At 40.2% G+C, this 21,538-nt stretch overlaps 1 protein-coding gene across 1 annotated transcript in view; it reads right to left on the minus strand.

Annotated features, from left to right (window-relative positions):
* Window positions 1–883: 883 nt before the first annotated feature.
* The window catches only part of PPTC7 (protein phosphatase targeting COQ7), a 37,727-nt gene continuing 17,072 nt past the window's right edge, over window positions 884–21,538 (minus strand). Inside the window, exons 2-6 of the mRNA XM_028528601.2 lie at window positions 17,083–17,262; window positions 11,321–11,519; window positions 7,546–7,669; window positions 5,695–5,824; window positions 884–4,680 (exon numbers count right to left, since the gene is read on the minus strand). Of these exons, the coding sequence (XP_028384402.1) occupies window positions 4,622–4,680; window positions 5,695–5,824; window positions 7,546–7,669; window positions 11,321–11,519; window positions 17,083–17,262 (692 nt within the window). The 3' untranslated portion in view covers window positions 884–4,621. The remainder of the gene's footprint in view (window positions 4,681–5,694; window positions 5,825–7,545; window positions 7,670–11,320; window positions 11,520–17,082; window positions 17,263–21,538) is intronic.

The raw sequence follows: 21,538 nt of genomic DNA on the forward strand, positions 1-21,538 counted from the left end.
TGTACTTGAGATTTTGTGTGGAACTCATAAACAAAGGTGGCTGAATAGATCGGTAAGCTTTAGAACTGTGAACAGACTTCTAAAACCAGAGTGAATTTGGCTCTTGTAGCTCAGTTATGAGTCAGAGCTACCCACAATAACCTAATAAAAACTCAAGTTCATCCCAGAATGTTCCTCAGTGAATGAAAATGGGCTTTCACCGAGCTTTTTGTGGAAACTGGCAATGCCCACATAACTTCAAGAGGCCCTTGCGCACGTAGGCTAAAGACATAATGTATCTTACGCTTACGCTGATGATGAACACTGAATTTCACATATCCCTGGCAACGGCAGGCGACTGTGCAGAGCACGTTTACGTGTGAGTGGCTGCAGTCTCCTTGCTGAGGAGGACACTCTGGTTCGCCCATGGAAAGGGGCGGGGGCAGAGGTCTGGAGGGGTCATCAGTAACTGCCTGGGTGCAGCGCTGGTCTGTAAAAGATAGTCACACTGTTGACTACACTGTATTTAATTTGGACTTTAGAATTTAGGATTTGGGATTTCAGAATGCTAAATTTAAATGACACCAGCTTTTTCTGTGATTTACTTCATACCACGTGGACGATACAAAAGCCGTCTCAGCCAGGAAACCACGTGTGTTTTACATTCAATTATCAGCCCATTCTGATGAATTTTTGAGGAAGCTAAACTGCTGTAATAAACCAGCTGGTGAAAAGAGCTCAGGCAGATAAACTAGTAAAAGACAAAACAATAGCTATAGAGTACGGAGTCACTGCTAGACTAGTTGACTAAGGGGCTTGGAAATGTGGACTTGATAGCGACCAACACACTCAACATCAACAGCTGGTGTCTTAGTTACTATTCAAATTAAAAAAAGTACACAGATTAGTATAAATACTATATTTATTAAATATCTTTACAGTTTATTTAAATGTATTTACAGAACTATTCCTGCATAAGTTATATTTCAGACATCCAATTCAGATCATTGCCTCTTGGGTAAGACAAATAATGATAGTCTCAAAACAGAAAAAAGCAGCTCATTAGTATACACAAATTCAAACTTGCTTCATTATTTAGCCATCTTTGCCACAAACTACCTGCTAAGTTAAAATTTTGACATGAACACTGTCAATTTTTAGTTGGGAAGTTCAATTTTACAAAGGACTTAATTTTTTATGAATAAAATCCAAATTTTTTTGCTTTATAATTTCAGTTTTATAAGCAGATTTTTTTTTTGGTATTGTAAAATTTGTTAAATGCTAAAATGTATCATTTCTAGGAAAATTGGATGCTGTAGCTTCCACCAAAGATAGCTGGTATAAGGTGACAAGGAACCAAGAACTTATTACCGTTCTAGCCAATCTTGTTTACAATCTCTACAACGCTCAACACTGACTCAGTAAATTCCTACAATTCCTGCTTTGTTACTTGATGTGGTAGGTTGGTGGTACTGAAGGTGGTACTGAAGGCTACTGTTCTACCCAGAACAAATGCGGCTGGTAGGAGAGACACTCCCATCACGCAAAGCTTGAAATCTAGTTGCTAATCTAGACGCAGCCTGACCCCCAGACACACACACCTGGAATGGATTCTTTTGTGACATAGTACCCATCAACCATGTCAAGCCAGCACAGTAATTCAGGACAAATAACTCATTCCCCCCCATCATTTCTTCTTTCCGTTTTTAAGAGCCTATGGGCTCTACTGCTTATCTGTTGGGTAAATTTTTTTTTTGTGCGCAGGCAGCTTAAGTTCACAGGAAGAAATAAGGTTCTGATATGTTTAGAGTGCACATTTTAAAACAGAACAAAATAAAAATTTCAAGCATGTGATAAAAATATTGATTTTTTATAATACAGTATTGCTTTATAAATATAGATGGAAAAGCTATAAACTTTACTGGTCTTTGGTGCATCCAGAGAGGGATAAATAATTTGCCATTTATAAATTAGAAATCCAGATTCTTCTTTTGTTATAAAAGTCCATCACATGAGGCGTGTGTGTGTGTGTTGCTTTATACTGCTTGATTTAAAGTACAGTTAACACACACATCAGGTTCAGAATCAGACACACCAAGTGGCATATGTCAAGTCACACCCCAGAGAGACTCGGGTCCTGTGACCGGAGAATTTCAGCACGGGTCCCACACGGCCTCTGACACTGGGAGTGGAAGGAGAGTTCTCGGTGAGCAGCACTCTGACTGACCACTGGCGGCCATAAAATTAAGTGCATAACACGAACAGGACAGGGAAAAGAGAAACTGTTTTGTGTACAAATCTACAGGCCAGGTCCAAAGTCAGTTCCACTGTGAAACTCAATTCTTGTCCCACTAATTTCAACGTCACTGGAACAAACATATTGTTGATTTCTTACGATCATTTCTCAAAAAGGTAAGTTGATTAAATGAGTTGTGTTAAAACACCACCAATCTAGCTTTACAAAGATTGTGTCTGACGAGTTAAATGAGAGCAGAGAAAAGCCACTGACTTAACCAGCTCTACCAGGAATCAAATGTAGGCATTGCAAAATTAATGCAAAACATATCCAGATCATCGGCTACAAACCTCTGACCAGAAATAATTAAAAACCCAATAAAAGAACTAATGTCGTCAGCCCAAGTATAAATGTGCTCCTTCACACAAAACCCTTCTGGATGCAACTTTCTTTACTCTTTAAATACACAGAGACTGCAAATAATTTGTGCAAAATAAATACCCCGCCACTTGCCACTCTGGCTTCCATGTTTTGTCACAGCTCGATGGGTTCTTGTTATTTAAACAGTCTCCCTCCACAAACCCCCCTCCCCACCCAGTCTCCTCCACCAAAGAACTGTTTCGTCAAGTTAGGGTAGTTAAGGCATTCTGACATGTAATTAAAGGTGATTCAAAATAGATATCTAACATTATGCCAATTTAGGAATAGTAGATAAATTACGGAACAGCTTACAAATGAATAACTCATTCTTATTATAAATGAAATGCCTGTTACAAGCATGATGCATTGAAATATAGTAATGACATGTACATGGTACATGTTAAACAATTTTAAATAAAACAAAAGCTTGACAGTTACTCAAATATACAGTACAAATTCACAAAACGAAATCTTTAAAACAAGTTGAGGTAACCTCAAACATAAGTTTTGATGCAATAAACCAGGGAGTAAGTATCTCCTTTAGAGACACTTTCTATATTCTCCTCAAGTAGATTCTCATCAGGTTTAATTGCATTCTCATCTATACACCAATGTTACCTGACTTATATATAAAACATGGCTTTAATTTAAGGATTGCTAAGTATATATATTTTTCTACCACCAAGTTAATGAAGGAAAAAAACTGACCCTAAAATATATATCTTTACAGCAGTTGACTTGTACAGAAACCTTAAAAATAAGTTTGAGCTTGCAGATGATGAGAAAACTGAATGCGGGATACTTAAACTATACACTGCAAGATGGCTATTCGGAAACTGTAAACATTAAGCTTGATTCAGAAACTCCTAAATTTCTGTGTAGGGCGAACGCAAACGTCAGAGCATCACTAGTTTTCCTCGTGGACGTCTGTGCTGCTGCCGCTGCCCACGGCACCCTTCCCACACGGACTCCTGAATTTGGTGCATGCTCGTCTACGGAAAGCAGGCCACTAACGAAAGGTCTGAGTGACACCAGAAGTAGCATGACCATCAAAAGCCCCAAAGCTCAAAGAAATAGCTGTCCGTTTTCAACCCACGAGGCCTGCAGCCTAGAGCTCCCACGAGGGGGCATCACAGCAGACGGCTGGGAGGAATTTCGGCCATAGCATTAAGTTTCTTGGCTTTGAGGAGTTTACAATCTTGAGTAATAGTCCCACTAAAAAATTTCGGTAGAGTTCCCCCACTCCTCCTGCGGATTAGGCCACCAGCCTGTGATTTGGACTAATCAATAAACTCCTAAAACGCTGACCACAGGATCACAATTAAGTATCTTTTAAAAACCATGAAACATTTGCATCCATAGAATTAAACTGGATTTTTCTTCCAATTTGTAACAAATCCTGTCCCCCAAAACCCTTGGATCAAGATTTCATAATCCAGAGCAATATTTTAGATCAGAATTATAAGCCCCTGAAAAATAGGAGTTTATAATGAAAACACAAAGCCACACCCAATCATAACAAAGACTGTATAGTACACGTGTAACATTTCTTGATGAATAATGTTTTTAGATGTACCATAACATATAATTTGTGTTAGACTTTTAAAATCCCTTTTACACACTGTAATTTTGAATTCACTTTACCAACATTACTCATTTTCTTCAATACTTCAAGCATTTTTGAAAAGTAATAGCCATTTCGGCTTTGAAAACCTCCACCCCATCATGGAAACGACAATGAGAAGTGAAGGTCCATCTTCTAATCTTGATTCTCTTCCAAGTTGCTGGCAGATGTGAGCTAGTGAATGACAGTAGTGGTTCTCAACAAAGATCTCAATGGGGTCTCAGAGAGACAGGCAAAGGCTTACATCACTGGCCATTGAGATCAGTGGCAAAGAAACGTGGTCCCGCCAGCAGGATCCGCACATGCGGCCGGGGAGAATTTGGGGGAACGAAAGGAAAGGCAGGAGTTGACGCCTAGGTGAGTCAGTCTGTATACTCGGCCACTATCGAAAGAAGGACGGTGATGTCATCTGGCTTTCCACCTGAAAGGAAAATGAGAACGTATTCACGTATCTTAAAAGGAAGTGTCAATCAAAACTGTAAGCCTAAAAAATACTAGGATGCAAACGCTTGCAATTCAGGCAGGTTTGGTTTGCCAATATATTCTAGTGGAGAAAAGAAAAAAATATTTGATAAAGAGAGATTAAACAAAAACACCAAGAGATTACATGTAATTTAACTGAAGCTTAGAAGAAAAAAAACACTCCTTGCTCTTTAAAACGGGAGCTCTGTTAAAATGGCCACCATCTCTTCTGTTTATAGCAATCACAACAAAGACAAAAGCTGGGTAAGATAAATTCTGCCCGGAGAGAAGTAACATGTTTCTAGCCATAAGCCTAATTTGGACAAACATACCAAACATACACTGTTTTGAAACCAGGAACAGTGTTGTATTCTAATCTGCCAAACAGCTATGGCATGTGCTTTTTTCTTCTACTATTTCCTGGAGGGCTAAGGAATGCTTTACATGTCACACATATCACTCAGTAGCCAGAAGGACTCTTCAAGCAAGGACAGTTTAACATTGCTTCCCTCTTCAAAACCTGCTGTGGCAGTTTGGCAGGCAATTACTGCCGACGAGTCCCACAAAGCCAGAGGAAAGGAGACGTGAAATGTCAGACCCGTGAAGGGCAGAATGTTAAACTGCTGGGAATGTCCAGTCCCTGCAGGCAGAGCCCGGAGGCCTTGTGGGCTCAGGTCCAAGCAGTGCGCTGGGGGCAATGCAGGGCTTCGGGTTCCGCCTGCCCGTGCAGCCTGTGAAGTTCGGTTCTGAAGGGCATCCTCTGTGGGAAGGCGTGACAACACGCACTTGCTCTGCTCTTGTCTTCCAGTGGAAAGGCCCGATGACCTAGCTCAAAGCCACTGGCACACAGCTGGGCCAGCGCCCCTCAACGGTCTCGCCCCAGTGCTCCGGGTCACCTCCCCCCACAGCCCCAAGTGCTCCCTTCTTACTGTGTTCCCAATTAGTCTCTGTGACCTTCCTAAAGAATGCTTACCTCTCACATTCAGTCCGTTGTCACATGCAAACTGTGCGAAAGGTGACATATAATTTGGGTCATAGGCCAGCTCATGAGCTTGCTCAGCAATGCTTCTTGCTGTTTGTTGTATACTCTCATAATTTGAATTCTAAGATGAAGGATGAGGGAGTTATTTTTACCATAATACCTCACATGACTTCTGTATTCAAGTAAACTTACAAATACCACTTTTTAAAACAGTAACATTTATCTCATCACGGTTTCCACCACTTCACCTCTCACTCCAGTCAGAGAAGACATTAAAACGCTACACCCCGACTAAAATGAATGAGACCCAGCACTGACTGCACACAATGTGAACTCAGGAAGTTTTTGCTAGATGGCCTTGGGCCCGGAAGTTTGGATTTTGAATTCTGCATTTTTTTCCCCATTTCAAATTCTTAAGGTATTTTTGCTAAAATGGGATGAGACTGAAAACAGGCAACTTTTGATTAGCACTTAAGGGATGAGCTCAATTTCCTTGCTTAGGAATACACCCCTTGCCAACCCCTGTTTGCTCTCTAAGTAACAGCTGCCAGTTACCCTACTGCAAATGCCTTTAGAACGTTGCATCCTGATGGAAGATGCTCGCCCAGCTGTATAATCTTGAGCCACACCCTTACCCTTGCTGCTTCAACTTCCTTGTCAATAAAACACGATGGGAAGCAAGATCCATTTTAGCTCTAACATGCCAGCGTTCAGAGTGGTTTCAGTACGAGCAACAGGCCTCTGCTTCAATGCTGCCCGGCTGAGAGGCCCTCCTTGACCAGTTTTCCTAAACTAGCTGCCCCTCTCTATTCTCTGTCCCTCCACGCTGCTGCTTCTCCTTATTCACCAAAAACATTACAGGGAGGGGCAAAAGGGGGTTTACATTGTTCGTATGGAAAATAATGCTATAATTGATAAATAATAATATCAGACTTAGAATAAACTCTGAGGTTTGCGTGTATTATCTGTCTTCTTCCAGTAGGAGAGATACTCCAGAGGGCAGGGGCTATGTCACTGCTGCCTCCCACCCAGCCGCCACACCAGAGTGCAGTGCCCTACCTGTGAGCACCTGGTCTTTAGGGAGCTCCCATCACTGATGAGGCCTGGAACTAAGGATTTCACGTGCACGGTCTCAGGTAATCACCATAACCCTCTAAAACAGGACCTTTTGTACCCCCATTTACAGGTGAGGAAAATATTGCTTAAAATGTTTAAAAACTTACTGAAAGCTATATGGGTTAGTGATAAAAGCGTGAAAAAAGACTCCCTTTTCCCAGAGTTATATTTTCACAAAAGTAAGAGAATGTGGAAAGACTGATTTTCACTTCCACTCTCTGTGTGGGTCAAGTCCGAACTGTTCTGTTGCTGGTGGCAGCTCAGATCACATCAAGGCCCCTAGCTGCCTGCTGTCCTTGGCCGCTGTCTGGGCTGGCTTTCGTACGACAACGTCCTACTTCTCCCAGCCTCAACAGCCTGCTGGGTTTGCTACGAGAACAATCGGAGAGAAGGTCCAGGAGCCAACCACTACTAAATACCACCATTAAAATACAATAAAAAATGCAAATAATAAATTTCTTAGCTAGACTTATCCTACCTTTACCACCCTACTAAAAGCTTAGGTAGGAAGAAGTCTTTTTTCCCTCAAGTGATCCATTTGTGAATATTTCCATTTACAATTGCCTGAAAGATTAGAACTATTAGAATAATAATAGCTCTAATCTTTTCCTATATTCACAAAATAGTCCTTTTTAAAACTATAAAAAGAGATAGTGCAATTGAATCAAGAAAACAACTGCCTGGAGAGGGCTATTTTTCCCAAGGACCAACCTTGGAGTCAATTACCTTTAACTTCTTGAGCTCCTGCAGGATCATGTAATCAGGCATGTTGTCAAAGAGTCCATCTGTCGCTGTCAGGATAATGTCTCCCAACTGGACATCAAAAGATGTGCTATCAGCAGCATCCGGGCTGTGACAAGGACAGGGGAGGGGCAAAGTTAAGAGAGCTCTTCAGAGATACCATGCGAAGTTTTCAATAGGCACTGTGTTACAATGAAATGAGGCTTCAAGAAAAACTAACTTGTAATAGGAGTAAATAATAAAAGCTAGTCATTTTCAAACTCCTAACCTTGACAAAATTAATCGAAAACTCTGACATAAATATTTCAAAAGCTTAACTGAAATTACCAAGTAAAACAGAGTGTGGCGATTAGTCACATTTGGTTTAAAAGGAGGAGGCCTTCTTTTCTGAGTCAAATTACTAACATGCCTCTAAAATCCCAGGGCAAATGACTCTTTATTTCCTAATTCTTTAGAGCCACATTCCACCCTCTCTTATTCATTTTCCACTCGTCCATTTCCCCGCATACTTGATCTGGCTCTAGGAGGCTGTGTTATAGGGGAACAACTAACTGAGCACCGTGGAGGCAAGTATGCAAATCCTGTAAGAATTCATTCATAGGACATACCTAGAAACTACAGTACTAGTAATTGCTAGTACATTACTGGTAACACCATGTTAGTATTACTAAGTGATACTTATTCTGGCAGGGTAAGGACTGTGTAGCTGCCAGGGCTTACCAAGTGCTCCTCATGTGTCTTTATTGATTAATGTGCCTGGACCATAGTAGGTCTTCTGTATATAGTGATTAAATGAATGAAGAAACAAAGTAACTGGCCCTCCAAACTCAGGGGAAAAACAAACATTCTGAAATGCAGAGAGGAAGGTACAGAAGTGAAATAGTAACAGTGGCTGCCTCTGAGGAGAGGGTGTGTGGCTGGGGGCAGGGATAGGAGGTAGATTTTTGCACTACATTTTTTTGTATAAAACCTTTTAAAAGAAAGATAGGGAGATCTTCTTCCTCTGACAAAACCTGATGAACACAGACAAGAATGGGGAAAAAAAAAAAAAAAAACAGGTGCAGAGAACAGAAAAGATCATATAGTCAAAGAGTTAATGGCCCCCGGAGAGGCTGATTCTCAGCTACTTCCAAAGGCTGGATTCCCTGCTTCCAGGCCTCCGAAGTGAGGAAGGGTGAGAGAGACACCTAATAACCTGCCTGAACCTGTGATTAGGGAACAAGAGGCAAGAAAAATTCATACATTGACCCAGGAGGGAGGGGCCGGAACCAGAGCACCCTAAGCTGGACAGAAAACCCCCCAAACCTGTGTAAGCGGCGTGGTATAAAATTTGTGAACAGAAAACACAAAAACTAACAACCCGCCTGCTGGAGATGTATACTGGGTGAACTGAGGAGATTTCTGGCTCATCTGCTCTGACTGAGGAAAGCAGCAGCACGTCTAAAAGTTCCATGATGGGGTTTGTCAAGGAATCAACTAACACACATGTATACAACAAATACTTTGTAAAAACAGCTACTAAAGGAAAACCTGTAAGTTCGAGTTAAAATAACAGTTCCCAGATAAGAAGGACTGAGAGCGAAGGAGGTGAGATACAGCAGGGGACAATGACTAAAACTGGCGGAAACCAGGTTGATTTATTCTGCAGAATGAAGAGAAGCTATACAAGACCCTTCGCACTTGCTCAGTCCTTGGAAGCCAACCAGACTCTAGAAGTTCAGATTAATGCCAGGCTGGCCCCGAAGCTCTGTTTTACGCTGAGGCTGTTCTTTCCCCAGGAGTGTCCTTTGCTATTCTGCCTGCGAGAGACTCGCTACCATTGGACAGCCTGTCCTCTTCTCCTGACACTCCCACCCATGAGCTTGGTGTTCTGCCAGCTGCAGTTCTGCCCATTCTGACTGAACACACTGTGCTGCTGGAAACTCTGCCTGCGCTGAAACACGAGCTGAAATCACATGCTAGCGAGCTGTCTCTGCGCTCCAGGGGAAGCAACCTCCACCTCGCTGGCAGGCCAGGCCGAGTGCTGCCCTCGCCAGACTTTCCCGAAGATAGTGTGTGAGATACGCCAGGGCTGCTCCAGCACTCAGGAGCCAAAACAAGAAGAATCAAATAAAGGAACATGAAAACACTGTTCTCCAAAAACTGTTAGCTGACCTACCAGGGCTTTGGGGTTCTGAATTCTCCCCACTCCAATATGCTTAATATTAATGTATATTACAGCCAACTGAAGAAGGGCCCATAATCCAATATTCTCCCAATTGTGGTAATCTGTCTTAATCTGAAAATAAAAATGCTTCCCTCTTTCTAGGAGTCAACAATAGAATTTAGATGGGCAATACTGAATAGTTAATTACACAATATGCTCATTCTAGTTTAAAAGATGGTAGTAATCGGTTTATCTTAGTTAGGACTTAAGATCTGGCTTTATAAGAACTACTAAGTGGAGACAACAGGCACCTACTAGAATGCTTCTATTCTTCCAAAAGGCTTATTACCCAGTTAACAACATTTATGAGTCAACAACAATGTCTGTGCTAGGTCCTATAAGTTTGTTACAGGGAGTGAAATCTGAGACTGTCTTAGCCTTATTCTGCACTCTGATCTTAGAAAAGATAAACTGTAAAAGTTGATTCAAAGAAGTACTGATGGTCTTGAAAAGTACTCTTGACAATTTAAAAATGAACGGGGAGGCATCAGAAGAAAAGGAGACCACCTCAACAGCATTGTCACAGAACATATCCTAGACCACTTTTGATTCCATTTCCTGCCAGTGAACTTGGCCCTAACAGGTTCTGCATGGACTGCAAGTTCTATGTGTTACATGTAAGAGGAGGCCCTGAGAATCAGGAAGTTTTATTCTGAGAAATAAAGCAGATGCTGTTTGCACTCTTCCCTAGTAGTGTATGCAAAATCTTGTACAAGCAATGGCGTGCAAGAACAATGACTCATTTCTCCAGCACAATTTAACACAACTGTATGTATCACACGGTCTTGGTATGAAAAACTGATATTCTGTAAGTTTGAGACAGTATTTGCACAGTCTTGCCAAATTATAGGTTGTTTATAAGAATTCAACTTGGCTGTAATATCAAGTTTGAGAAAAATATCTTTCATTTATTTTTTAAAAGAGTTTACTTATTTATTTTTAGAGAGAGGAGAAGGGAGGGAGAAAGAGAGGGAGAGAAATATAGATGTGTGTAAGAGATACATCGATAAGTTGCCTCTTGCTGGCCCCCAACCAGGAACCTGGCCCGCAACCCAGGCATGTACCCTGACGGAATCAAACCTGTGACCTTTCGGTTTGTAGGACGATGCTCAACCCACTGAGCTACACCAGTCAGGGCTAAGCAAAATATCTTTTGAAGTCAATCTAAAAGGCCTCCTGCCCTGGCTGGTGTGGCTCAGTGGACTGTGTCCTGGCCTGCGAACCGAAAGGTCGCTGAATTCCCAGTCAGGGCACATGCCTAGGTTGTGGGCCAAGTCTCCACGTGGGGGCGAGCGAGAGGCAACTCATCACTGTATCTCTCATACGTTGATGTTTCTCCCTCTTTCTCCCTCCCTTCCCCTCTCTCTAAAAAGAAATAAAATCCTAAAAAATAGTATTTAAAAAAGGTCCTCCTGATTAGGAACATTCTCAGTGTGCCTTCTTTACTCACAAGAGAATGCAAAGCGTCTATCTCCATGGTGACTAAGGGGGATGGGAGGGAACCTGTGGGTGCACCACATGCTCTTCACAGTTAACGGTGAAAGGAGAGACTACCTGTCACTCAAGACGACGCCCTCGGCTTCCGGTGGTGCAATTGAGAGCTGGAATGGAGTGTTGAAGTAATGCTGCTGCTCGTCTGATCGATGTACAACTTCACCACCCCTGACGACCAGAAAGCCTGAATCTCCAAGGTTCGCTGTATGTAAGCGGTGGCTGGTTCTGTCCAGCACCACGATGCAGGCAGTACTGCTACCTAGAAACAAAAATGGTCTCCATTTATTTTCCCTTCCCAGGCTGCCTTTGTATATACATTTTAATCAAATTACTCCTAAGAGCAACATGCCATAATTTGAACCTCCTTTGCTTAAAAAGGACCTTTCTTAATTATGATCCATGTTGCCAGCAAGTGTCATCCATAACCTGATCAAGGTCCAAATGGTGGGAAAGAAGAAAGGATTTCTATTATACATAGTAAGTGGGCCACCGATGATCTGAATTCTTCCATTTGCAGAGAGAGAAAACAATAAACATGGTTGCTGTTTAACCACATTATTTCATTTCAATAGTGCTATTAATCTATGCCAAAAGCTCAAAAGCATGTTATTGAAATATTAAGCTTTAATACTTAAATGCCAGAATGAGAATGTTACATTTCCCTGAAATTTCTCATTAGTAACTAGTAGGAAACCTGCACAAAATTCACTAACACTTAAAACAGGCACATAATGACAATTTTTAACCAGATTTCCATCGGTTGAGGTCACGAAGAACTTTTACTGGGGGTTGACTCACTATGAAGTAACAAGACTAATTTCCCCAGGTCGGTTGTGGAATCGACCCGTTTGCTTTACAGAGACTACTGATGTTCAGACCGAAGAGACCACATTCTAAGCAGACTGCAAAAAGCTTCCGTGTACCTTTGTAGCACACAGCTTACAAGACCTTTCCCAGAATGAAAGGCAGTTAGTAAAACTAGTAAGACCACTTTCAAGTACTAAAATTTAAACCTATACCTAAAAAGGCAAAATAGAAAAATAAGCAGTTTACCAAGCAACATGAAAAATGATCATCATACTACTAACCCTTTTGTCTATCAATTTAACAAGAATCAAAAGAAAATAATGCACGGTGGTATCAAGAGTGTAGCGAACATGGTCACTGCTCATTCCAGTGGTGAAAGGGTAAAACTAAACAACCTTTTTAAAGGCAATATAGCCCTGAAAAATGTGCATATCCACTGGTGAGAATTTATTCTAAGAAAATAATTAGAGATGCAAATAAGACTTAAGCACAAAACTACTGTTTAAGATCAGGAAGAACGGGAAGCAACCTCAACATCTAAAATTAAGGGATTGGTTAAATAAATTACAGTTCATTGGTATAATGGCAGGCTATACGCTGTCACATATACCTGAAGAGTATTTTCTTAAATAAGTCAGCCTGCCTGTGTCTGAATGCTGGCTCTGCCACTTACTACTAGCTGTGTGACCTTGGGCAAATTATTTAATTTCTTGGTGCCTGAGTTTCTCACATCTATAAAACTGGGGATAACAGTAATTACCTAATAGCAGTGTTTGTGAGGATAAAATTCGTTAAATCATGTCAAACACTTATAACACATAATAAGTGTTAGCTTTTTGACAACCACTAAATTGCTAGAGAAATACATTCAAAAAGGAAAGACGGTAAGTCAAACAAGTAGGTTACAAGTTAGTAAAGTTTCATTAAAAAAAAAGTGATGTCTTCGATTCCCAGCCAGGGTACATTCCTGGGTTGCAGGCCATAACCCCCAGCAACCGCACATTGATGTTTCTCTCTCTCCTTCCCTCCCTCCCTCCCTCTCTCTCTCTCTCTCTCTCCCTTCCCTCCCTAAAAATTAAAAAAAAAAAAAAAAAATTAAAAAAAATTAAAAAAAAAAAGTGATGTCAAACTTAAAGAACAGTACCTCATAAAGAGTGAATTAAAAAAAAAAAAGCAATAGCAGACAAAGACCAAACTGTTAAGATGACAGTTAAAAAGCAAGATGAAACAAAATGAACAGGGTATGGAACTAGCTATGTTAAATCTCAGGACTCCCTCTTTTCTAGCTGTGTGACTGACTGCTAGTAGGCAAGTCACTCACCATATTTTCAGACCATAAGACGCACCTAGGTTTTAGAGGAAAATAGGAAAAAAAATTGGAAGCAAAAAATGTGGTAAAATATTTAATAACATGAATAACAATATTTCACCAATGTAAATGTAAACAGAACTCAACAACAGCATTAACAACCATTATTGCTCCGAAATGGGGGGGAGGCATCTTATAGTCCGAAAAACACGGTATTCTGCCTAGGCCTTGGTTTCTTCTAACATAATGGTGGATAAAAGTACCTACGAATCTAGCTCAGCGTGCTGTTGTGAACACACTACAGATCCAATTCCTGTTACCGTTATTCTATTCACAAACATACAGAGAAAAATACCAGGGAGAATGATCACTAATTTAATTTTTGCTATTAATTTTTTCTAAATGGAAGTGTATAACTTAATAATTTAAAAACACTTAAATATAAGCATTTGCTTTATTGTAATGTTCAGAAATTCCATTCCCTTGTTTCTACAGTATATGCACAGGTACTAACCCGACATTATAATGCTAAGCTATCTAGTCCTTATTCATTAAATGTCAAAGAAAAACACAAGTAGTATAATTAACCGGCAGTGCTGTCAGACAACCGACTCCATAGCTTACATGGGTGCTAAGATTGTCAATTACCCTTCCTTCCTAACTCAGTGCAGAGAAACTCCAATCGTTTATCATTAATAGAATCATCATACAAAAGATCTTCTGAAAGCTGATGGAATTAATCCGAGAACAAAAAAATGACAGATGAGTAGTGCAGCCTTGAAATTTTTGCTGCAGTAAGGACTCATGTTGATTCATTATTACTTACTGGTAAACTGAGGCCATTGTTTTTTTGCTACCTTCGTGTCCGTAACCTGCTGAGTAAGAACCAAAAGGGTCCTCACCAGTGAGGGAGCTTTAATATGCAAAGTACCAACAAAGGCAAGCCCAGCCTTACAGAATCATCTGGGCTTGGAGCATACACTCCTCCTCTGCCTCTTCAAATCACTGATGTGTGCAGTGGCACAGGCCCTAACAGCCTAATACTGGGAGAAGAGCTTATCATTCTCGGGTGTTTGGAGAGGAGCAAGCAGGCAAAGAAGAAAAGAGGTGCTGAGTACAACAGCAATGAGTGTTCAGTGACTGACCAGTCCACACAGGCACCCAAGCAAATCCTTAATGCTATCATGGAAATGTTTTTATCACATGGCCCTTTATCTTATAAACTACAACTACGCCTTCTGTGTAGCAAACAGGGAATGGAATGACTCCTCAAATTCTTAAATTACATTGGCTTCATAAGACCTACATCTACTTAAGGGTGTCTGAGAAAATATATGAGGGGGGACACAAAAAAATCTGGAATTAGCTTCTGTAGAGTGGGCCCTTTGTAGTACAGGCTCCCCCACTAGGTGAGTGTTTTAGGAGCCCATCTGTATCAGTGCACCAGCTGGTGTCATTGTGAGAGGCTGTGTTAGGCTTCAGAGAATTTCTTTTTGAAGACTCTCGATGCTTTGCCCATTTCATAATGGGTGATTTATGAGTGTGCCTGCCCATACCATGCTGAGTGTTCAGCAGTTTTTGACCAAAGAACAGCATAACCCCCATGTCCCACTTTCTCTCGCCCCAAGTGACTTTTTTTGTTTCCCTGACCAATTTTTTTGTTTTCCCCATGAAAAAAAGTCCTTAAAGGGAAACATTTTGCTGATGTAGAAGAGGTGAAACAAAAAACAGCAGAAGCACTACAAGGCATCAAAATCAATGAGTTCAAAAACTGTTTTGAGCAGTGGGAAAAAGTCTCGATAGGTGTATTGCATCAAATGGAGAGTACTGTGAAGGTGACTGAAGTTTAAACATGTAAGAATACACACACAACTTTTAATAAATAAATTCCAGGGTATTTTGGGGTACCCCCTTCATATGTCAACAATTAGCCTGTGATGCCAACCCAATTCTAAAATCAGCTAGATATTCTCAAGATATAAGTGGTTACTGCTATCAGTTTGCCCTTTATATTGGTAGTAGTATAGGCTTTTTAGCAATTGCTGATTTAAAAAAATATTACCTAACCTTGTAAATTATCATTATTTGCAATTATATCTGAGGTTCAGTAAAACTCAGCAATTTACCTTTGCAAAAGACTGCCTGTTAGATGGTATTCTGCAATGTCCTCTTTTCCCTTAACGACATATTTCTGAGTGCTCGGGAAGCTTTAAGTCCATTCCTTTTCATATACACAGAAGGAAGGAAGGAAGGGAGGAAGGGAAGAAAGGAGGAAGGGAGGGAGGGAGGGAAAAGGGGAGAGGGGAAGGGAAGGGGGAAGGGTAGGGAAAGGTAGGGAAGGGAAACACAAAACAAAACAAAACACAACACCAGGGTCTCTCCATTAAACATATGAATAAGGGGGTCAGAGGTTAAGTGCCTTGCCCTAAGTCATATGGCAAGTTGACAGAGAGGTGCTAGAAATAGAATCTGGGATGTTTCAGTATGCCAGGCAAGCTCCAAATTGCATGTCCAAAATAGCAAATTAAGATGAAGTGGTACACTGAAACCTCAACGCCAAGATTTTTCTTCAGTTAGAAAGAAAACAAGATGGTTAATCACAGCATGAAGAAGACAGAAGACGGCAGCAACATGATGAAAAGAATCCCTTCTTAAGAAGGACTGAAGTTGAAGGCAAAATTCCACAGTGTGGAGCTCTTCATTAACACTGAATAGAGGCTGATTTTAAATGTTGATGGTGACTGGGAGCGAGGGCTTTCTAGTCACCAGAAAGATGCTGGCAATGGGCAGAAACGTAGTAACACCCTTTCTGAAAGTCTGCTTAGAAGGCTGGGTAAGTTGTTGGGTAAGTTTCCAGGAATCCATTCAACAAATAAATGTAGAAGCTCGGCCAAAGGATGCTCTATTAGCATACCAGATCACCACTGGGTATTTGTACATCTTCTAATACAAGATTAACAGGTATCTATTTTGTGCCATGCTATTTCACTGACTAATCAGCTAATTGCTGTCTACTAGTCTGGGATATCTATCTGCAACCTGAACTCCCCACAGGTAATCAACTGAATTTTACATGCCAGACCTCATCCCTTTTTCCTCCCTCGGAAGAAGCACTATCCTGAATTATACAATCACTTGCTTTTCTTTCTTCTTTTATCATATTTTAGAATTCCAAACAATAGAGTTTTACTTTTCTATGCTTCTAAACATGAAATAATATGGGATCGGACTCTTAGGTGGTATTCTGCAATGACCTCTTTTCCCTCATGTTCCTGAGTATTGGCGCGTAGCTTTAAATCGCTCCTTTTCTAAATGCGTTCGTTCTGCTACTATAAATGGACTTCTGGGTGGTTCCTGGTTTTCTGCTATTATATGCAATGCTACTATGAACACTCTTGTACCTACTCTTTGATGGCACAGATGTGTAAGAGTTTCTCTGGTCTACAGACCTAGAAGTGGAACTGCTGGGCATACTGTTCATGTTTAACTTTATTCTGTAATTCCAAATTGTTTTCCAAAGTGGCTGTACCTATTTATATTCTTTCCAAAAGCAGTAATAAGTATTTTGTAAGTAAGTGGTAAGTATTTGATAGCCTCTCTATCAAACTATGCTTAAAGCTAGGCTGGTTAAGTAATTTTCTTGGTTTTGTTGTTAACCATCTCCTGGACATCTTTAGAGAGGAAAACACAAAGGATATCTACTTACCAAGCAAAGGTACTTTATTTTGCAGCAACTCACAGTAGCTTGTGGTGAGGATTCCAATGGGATTACTCGGGACAAACCGTCCTTCTTTTACTAACCGTTCACATGTCCGCATTAAAGTCCCTGAGAACTGAGACGGATCAACTCCATAGTCTCTCCATCCTCCTACACCATCTGCAACCCCTAAAAAACAAAATTACATTTAAAGGATGTTCTTACCAACTTCTCAGGAACTCCTACTCATCTTCTCCCGACAATTCATTTTACTACATACCAATATACATATATACCCTAAAATTCAGAATAAAAAGTGCTCACGGTGAATGTATTATATACTGATACGCCTAAGCCACATTCTCTACTTAGAATTTGATTTTTCATATACTGATGAACAAACATGTGAGCTACCACAGGGTGGCATTGCCCACCAGCCAAGAGTTCAATTTCAGCAGGACTCATCTTTGTACTGAAGCATGTGTTATTAATCTTTGTTGTACTTTATAAGAATGAAAAAAAAAAAGTACTGATGCTAGTGACAATGCAACTGGCCCAGAGTTTGCAATAATTAAGAACACCACAAGTGGCAAACTTTCAACTTCAAATATTAGTCAATAACTGTAAAATAAAGAACAAAGTTGAGAATATATCCCACTTACTTTCCTCTTCCCTCAGAGACAACCACTATCCTGTACAGGGCTGAGCTTTCCAATGGGGCTGATCCAAACTGAGATGTGCTCTAATTATAAAATTCATTTTGAAAACTTGGTATGAATAAAAGGGTAAACTATATCATTAATTTTTTTATATTGACTGCATGTTGAAATGATATTTGGGATATAATGTGCTAAGGAGAACACATGATTAATTTTACCTGTTTCTTTTTATTTTTAATTAATGTGTATAGTAGGAAATTTAAAATGACAACATATGGCTCACATTATGTTTCTAGTGGACAGCACTGGTATAGAGATTTTCATGGGCCCCCTAGGGCTGTTGATGAGTTCAGTGTGGGTAAGACTCCTTTAACAAGAGGAAACTAGTGTTCAAGAGTCAGTAAGAAATCAAAGTCAGCATCATACCATTTCCTATTCAACCCCTTTGCAAAACACTAAACTAGTTGTTCAACATTAAAGTCACCTGTGTACTAAATTTTAAAAAACAGAAAAAATATCAGACATATAACTAAGGTTTTGAAAAGACCATATATGAATCTTTCTGGAAGAATCTATAATAAATATTAGCCCTGGCTGGTGTGGCTTGGTGACTTAAGCACCAGCCTGCAACCTGAAAGGTTGCTGGTTTGATTCCCAGCCAGGGCACGTGCCTGGGTTACAGGTGGGCTGGTGGCATGTGAGAGACCACCGATCAATGTTTGTCTTGCACGTCGATGTTCCTCTCCCTCTCTCTCTCCCTCTTTCTCCCTCCCTTCCCCTCTCTAATAAATAAAATCTTTTATTTAAAAAAATATTAATAGTAGTTGTTTTGGAAATAAGGGGCTAAAAGCAATCAATGAATAACTGGGAAATTTTAGTTTTTACTTCATACTATTCTATATTATTTGCATTTTATTTTTATAATAAGCATGTATTTTTATAGTTAAAATATTAATTATGAATGTTATATCTTTTAAGGCTTTCTGAGCATAAAACATACTCCCTACATATACATTTACATCTTTTATACATTCAACTCTGACACACATTTTAAAAAACATATTTGGTACAAAAGTAGGGGAGTGCCTATATAAGCATTCCTGAAAAACTGGTTTCATGTGAAATGAACACATGAAAGTACTTTTCTGATGATGGCATTTATCAAAAAGAAATGAAACACATCCTAAGAAAAAATAAGAGAACGCAGAATTGGAAGACAATAAAGTGGGTAGCAAATAACATCGCTGTTGGAGCAGCAACTTCCCCCGCCTTATGTGGCCAACCAATAAGCAAAATTTCAATCTGGGGCAATTCCACATTAGTTGATTAGATGGATGTCTGGGATTTATTTCAAAATAATAGGGGTGAGAGGTTGGGGGGAGAATGATGGCGGAATAGATGAAACAAGATGGCTGAGAATGGATAAATGAAGTTGAAAAAGGTACACTTGTCTTTCTACTTTGATATATATTTGAAAGTTTCATTATACAAAGTTTAAATAGTAATAATGATAATAGAAAAAAGATCCTTCTGCCTACTGTGGGGAACAAGAGCGGAAGAAGGGATGAGTCAGGAGTCCCAGCTGCTCAGTTGTGAAATGGAAGCGGTACCTTTAAGGTACGGTTAACAAGGCAGGGATTTAGGATTCGGTGTATGGAACAGACTTACAAGCGAACTAACTGGGTGGGGTGGGGGTTGGGGCCCTCAGTGATGAGGGAAAGAGAAGCATCAAGGATGACAGGTCTACCCTACCATGAAGTAGTGTCACTTTTTTTGTTTTTGAAGCAACTGGGTGGAAATTCTTAAGAGAATTTAAGGTAGTTTATTTAACAGACACTGCTTTTGAGGAATTCTTGTATCATTAGGGGTAAGCTTTCACCAAGATTTTAAACGCAACAATTTGTGTTAAAGAAAAGAATGCAATTACAATCCTTGCAACTCCATCTGTTGAAGCATTTATTCCTTTCATACCGCCTGCTCGAGGAAAGAATTTATTCTTACCCAGTCTCTGATCTAAGAGCCACAATTAACTTTAAATACAAACTGGTTTATCTACAAATGCCCTTCACAAGAAAACCATTAAAATCTGAGATAATGTTGAGAGTTGATCCTGGCACTCACTAAATAATCTGTCAGCAGGTTATAGAGTTTGACCTGACATAGCCCTTCAACATAATCAGATTTCTCCCAGAATAGAGCGCAACCTTTCAGGCACCTGTTTGCTTTTATAAGGGAAAAAGAACACAGGCAAAACTCCTTTGGCTAAATCTCTTTAGGGGAAAAGGTGAGTTAAAAACCATATAAACTTTTTAATAAAGCTTGGGGGGATAGCCTTGGCATACATATATTACTTTATTTAAAAAGAATAAGTTATATAATGTGAAGAGTCATATTTGGGATTAGAATCAGGCTAAAACTAGGTAACTTGCCACACGTACATTTGAAACCTAGTTTAATTCATATTAGGCAATTATTTCTACAAGGAAATCTATGTTTCCTCTTGCATAAACAAAAACTTCAATCCAGAAAGAGAACACCTTTTAAACAGTGGAACTGGTCCAGATATAAGGGCAAATTTCTTTTAGAGGTAAAGAAAACCACTGTTAAGTGAAAAGATTGCTTAAGATACCAAAGATATCAAACAGCAAAGGTAAAAAAATATCCCTAAGAGCAAATGGAGGCCACAGAGAACACTAGGAAATGGAAGCCTGAGGGAGACACATCCTACCTCTGAGAAGCTCACCTCCTAGTGGGCGGCTGGACCACTCACTCACAAATGCCTCCCATTAGTGCTGCTACAGAAGGGTCAAGAGCAAGTGGTCAATGCCTATGGGCACTGCAGGAATGGAGCAAGACGTGATTCACGCAGGAAGTGGCTTTTAGATTAGGCCCTGGAAGGTAAGTTACATTTCCAAAGACAGGGAAGAGTAATGAAAGGAAAAGAACGGCAGACAATTAGGTGTAGCTGGGCCTGGGTGAGTGGGGAGAAGTTGGAATATAGAGAGCAGTAGCTGAAATTGTGGGGGGCCCAAAACTGCAGACCAAGAACTTCAAGCTTTATGCTACTGACTTGTGCTATCCAATATGGGAGCCACTGGCCACATGTGGCTACTGAGTTTGAAACATGGTTAGTCTGGATTGAGACGTGTTGTTAAATATAAAATACACTCCGGATTCCAGAAACAGCACACCCTACCCCCTACCCCCCCAAAAAGAAAAGAAAATGTCTTAGTAATAGTCTTTCTTCTTCTGAAAGATTTTTATTTTTTTATTTGTAGAAACAAGGGAAAGGAGGGAGAAAGAAAGGGAAACATCAATGTGTGGTTGCCTCTAGCGCGCCCCCAACTGGGAATCTGGCCCACAACCCAGGCATGTGCCCGGACTGGAAATCAAACCTGTGACCCCTTGGTTCACAGGCTGGCACTCAATCCATTAAGCCACACCAGCCAGGGCAGTAAAAGTTTTATGCTGAACATGTTGAAATACCTTAGACATATTGGGTTCAATAAATAAATTGAAATTAACTGTATTTTCTTAATGTGGATACTAGAAAATTGAAGATTACATATGTAGTTTATAGTATATTTCTAGTAGACAGAGCTACTATAGATAATAAAGAATCAACAAGGTTTCTGGGTACAAGTAATAGAATCCAATATACATATATATTTGTTATCCTCACCTGAGGATATGTTCATTGGTTTTAGGGAGAGAGAGAAACATTCACATGAGAGAGAAGTGTTGATTGCTCACCTCCCACATGTGCTCTGACAGGGGATCAAACCCACACAGATATGTGCCTTGAC

This window comes from Phyllostomus discolor, chromosome 13 (assembly GCF_004126475.2).
Source record: "Phyllostomus discolor isolate MPI-MPIP mPhyDis1 chromosome 13, mPhyDis1.pri.v3, whole genome shotgun sequence".
Taxonomy (NCBI): Eukaryota; Metazoa; Chordata; class Mammalia; order Chiroptera; family Phyllostomidae; genus Phyllostomus; species Phyllostomus discolor.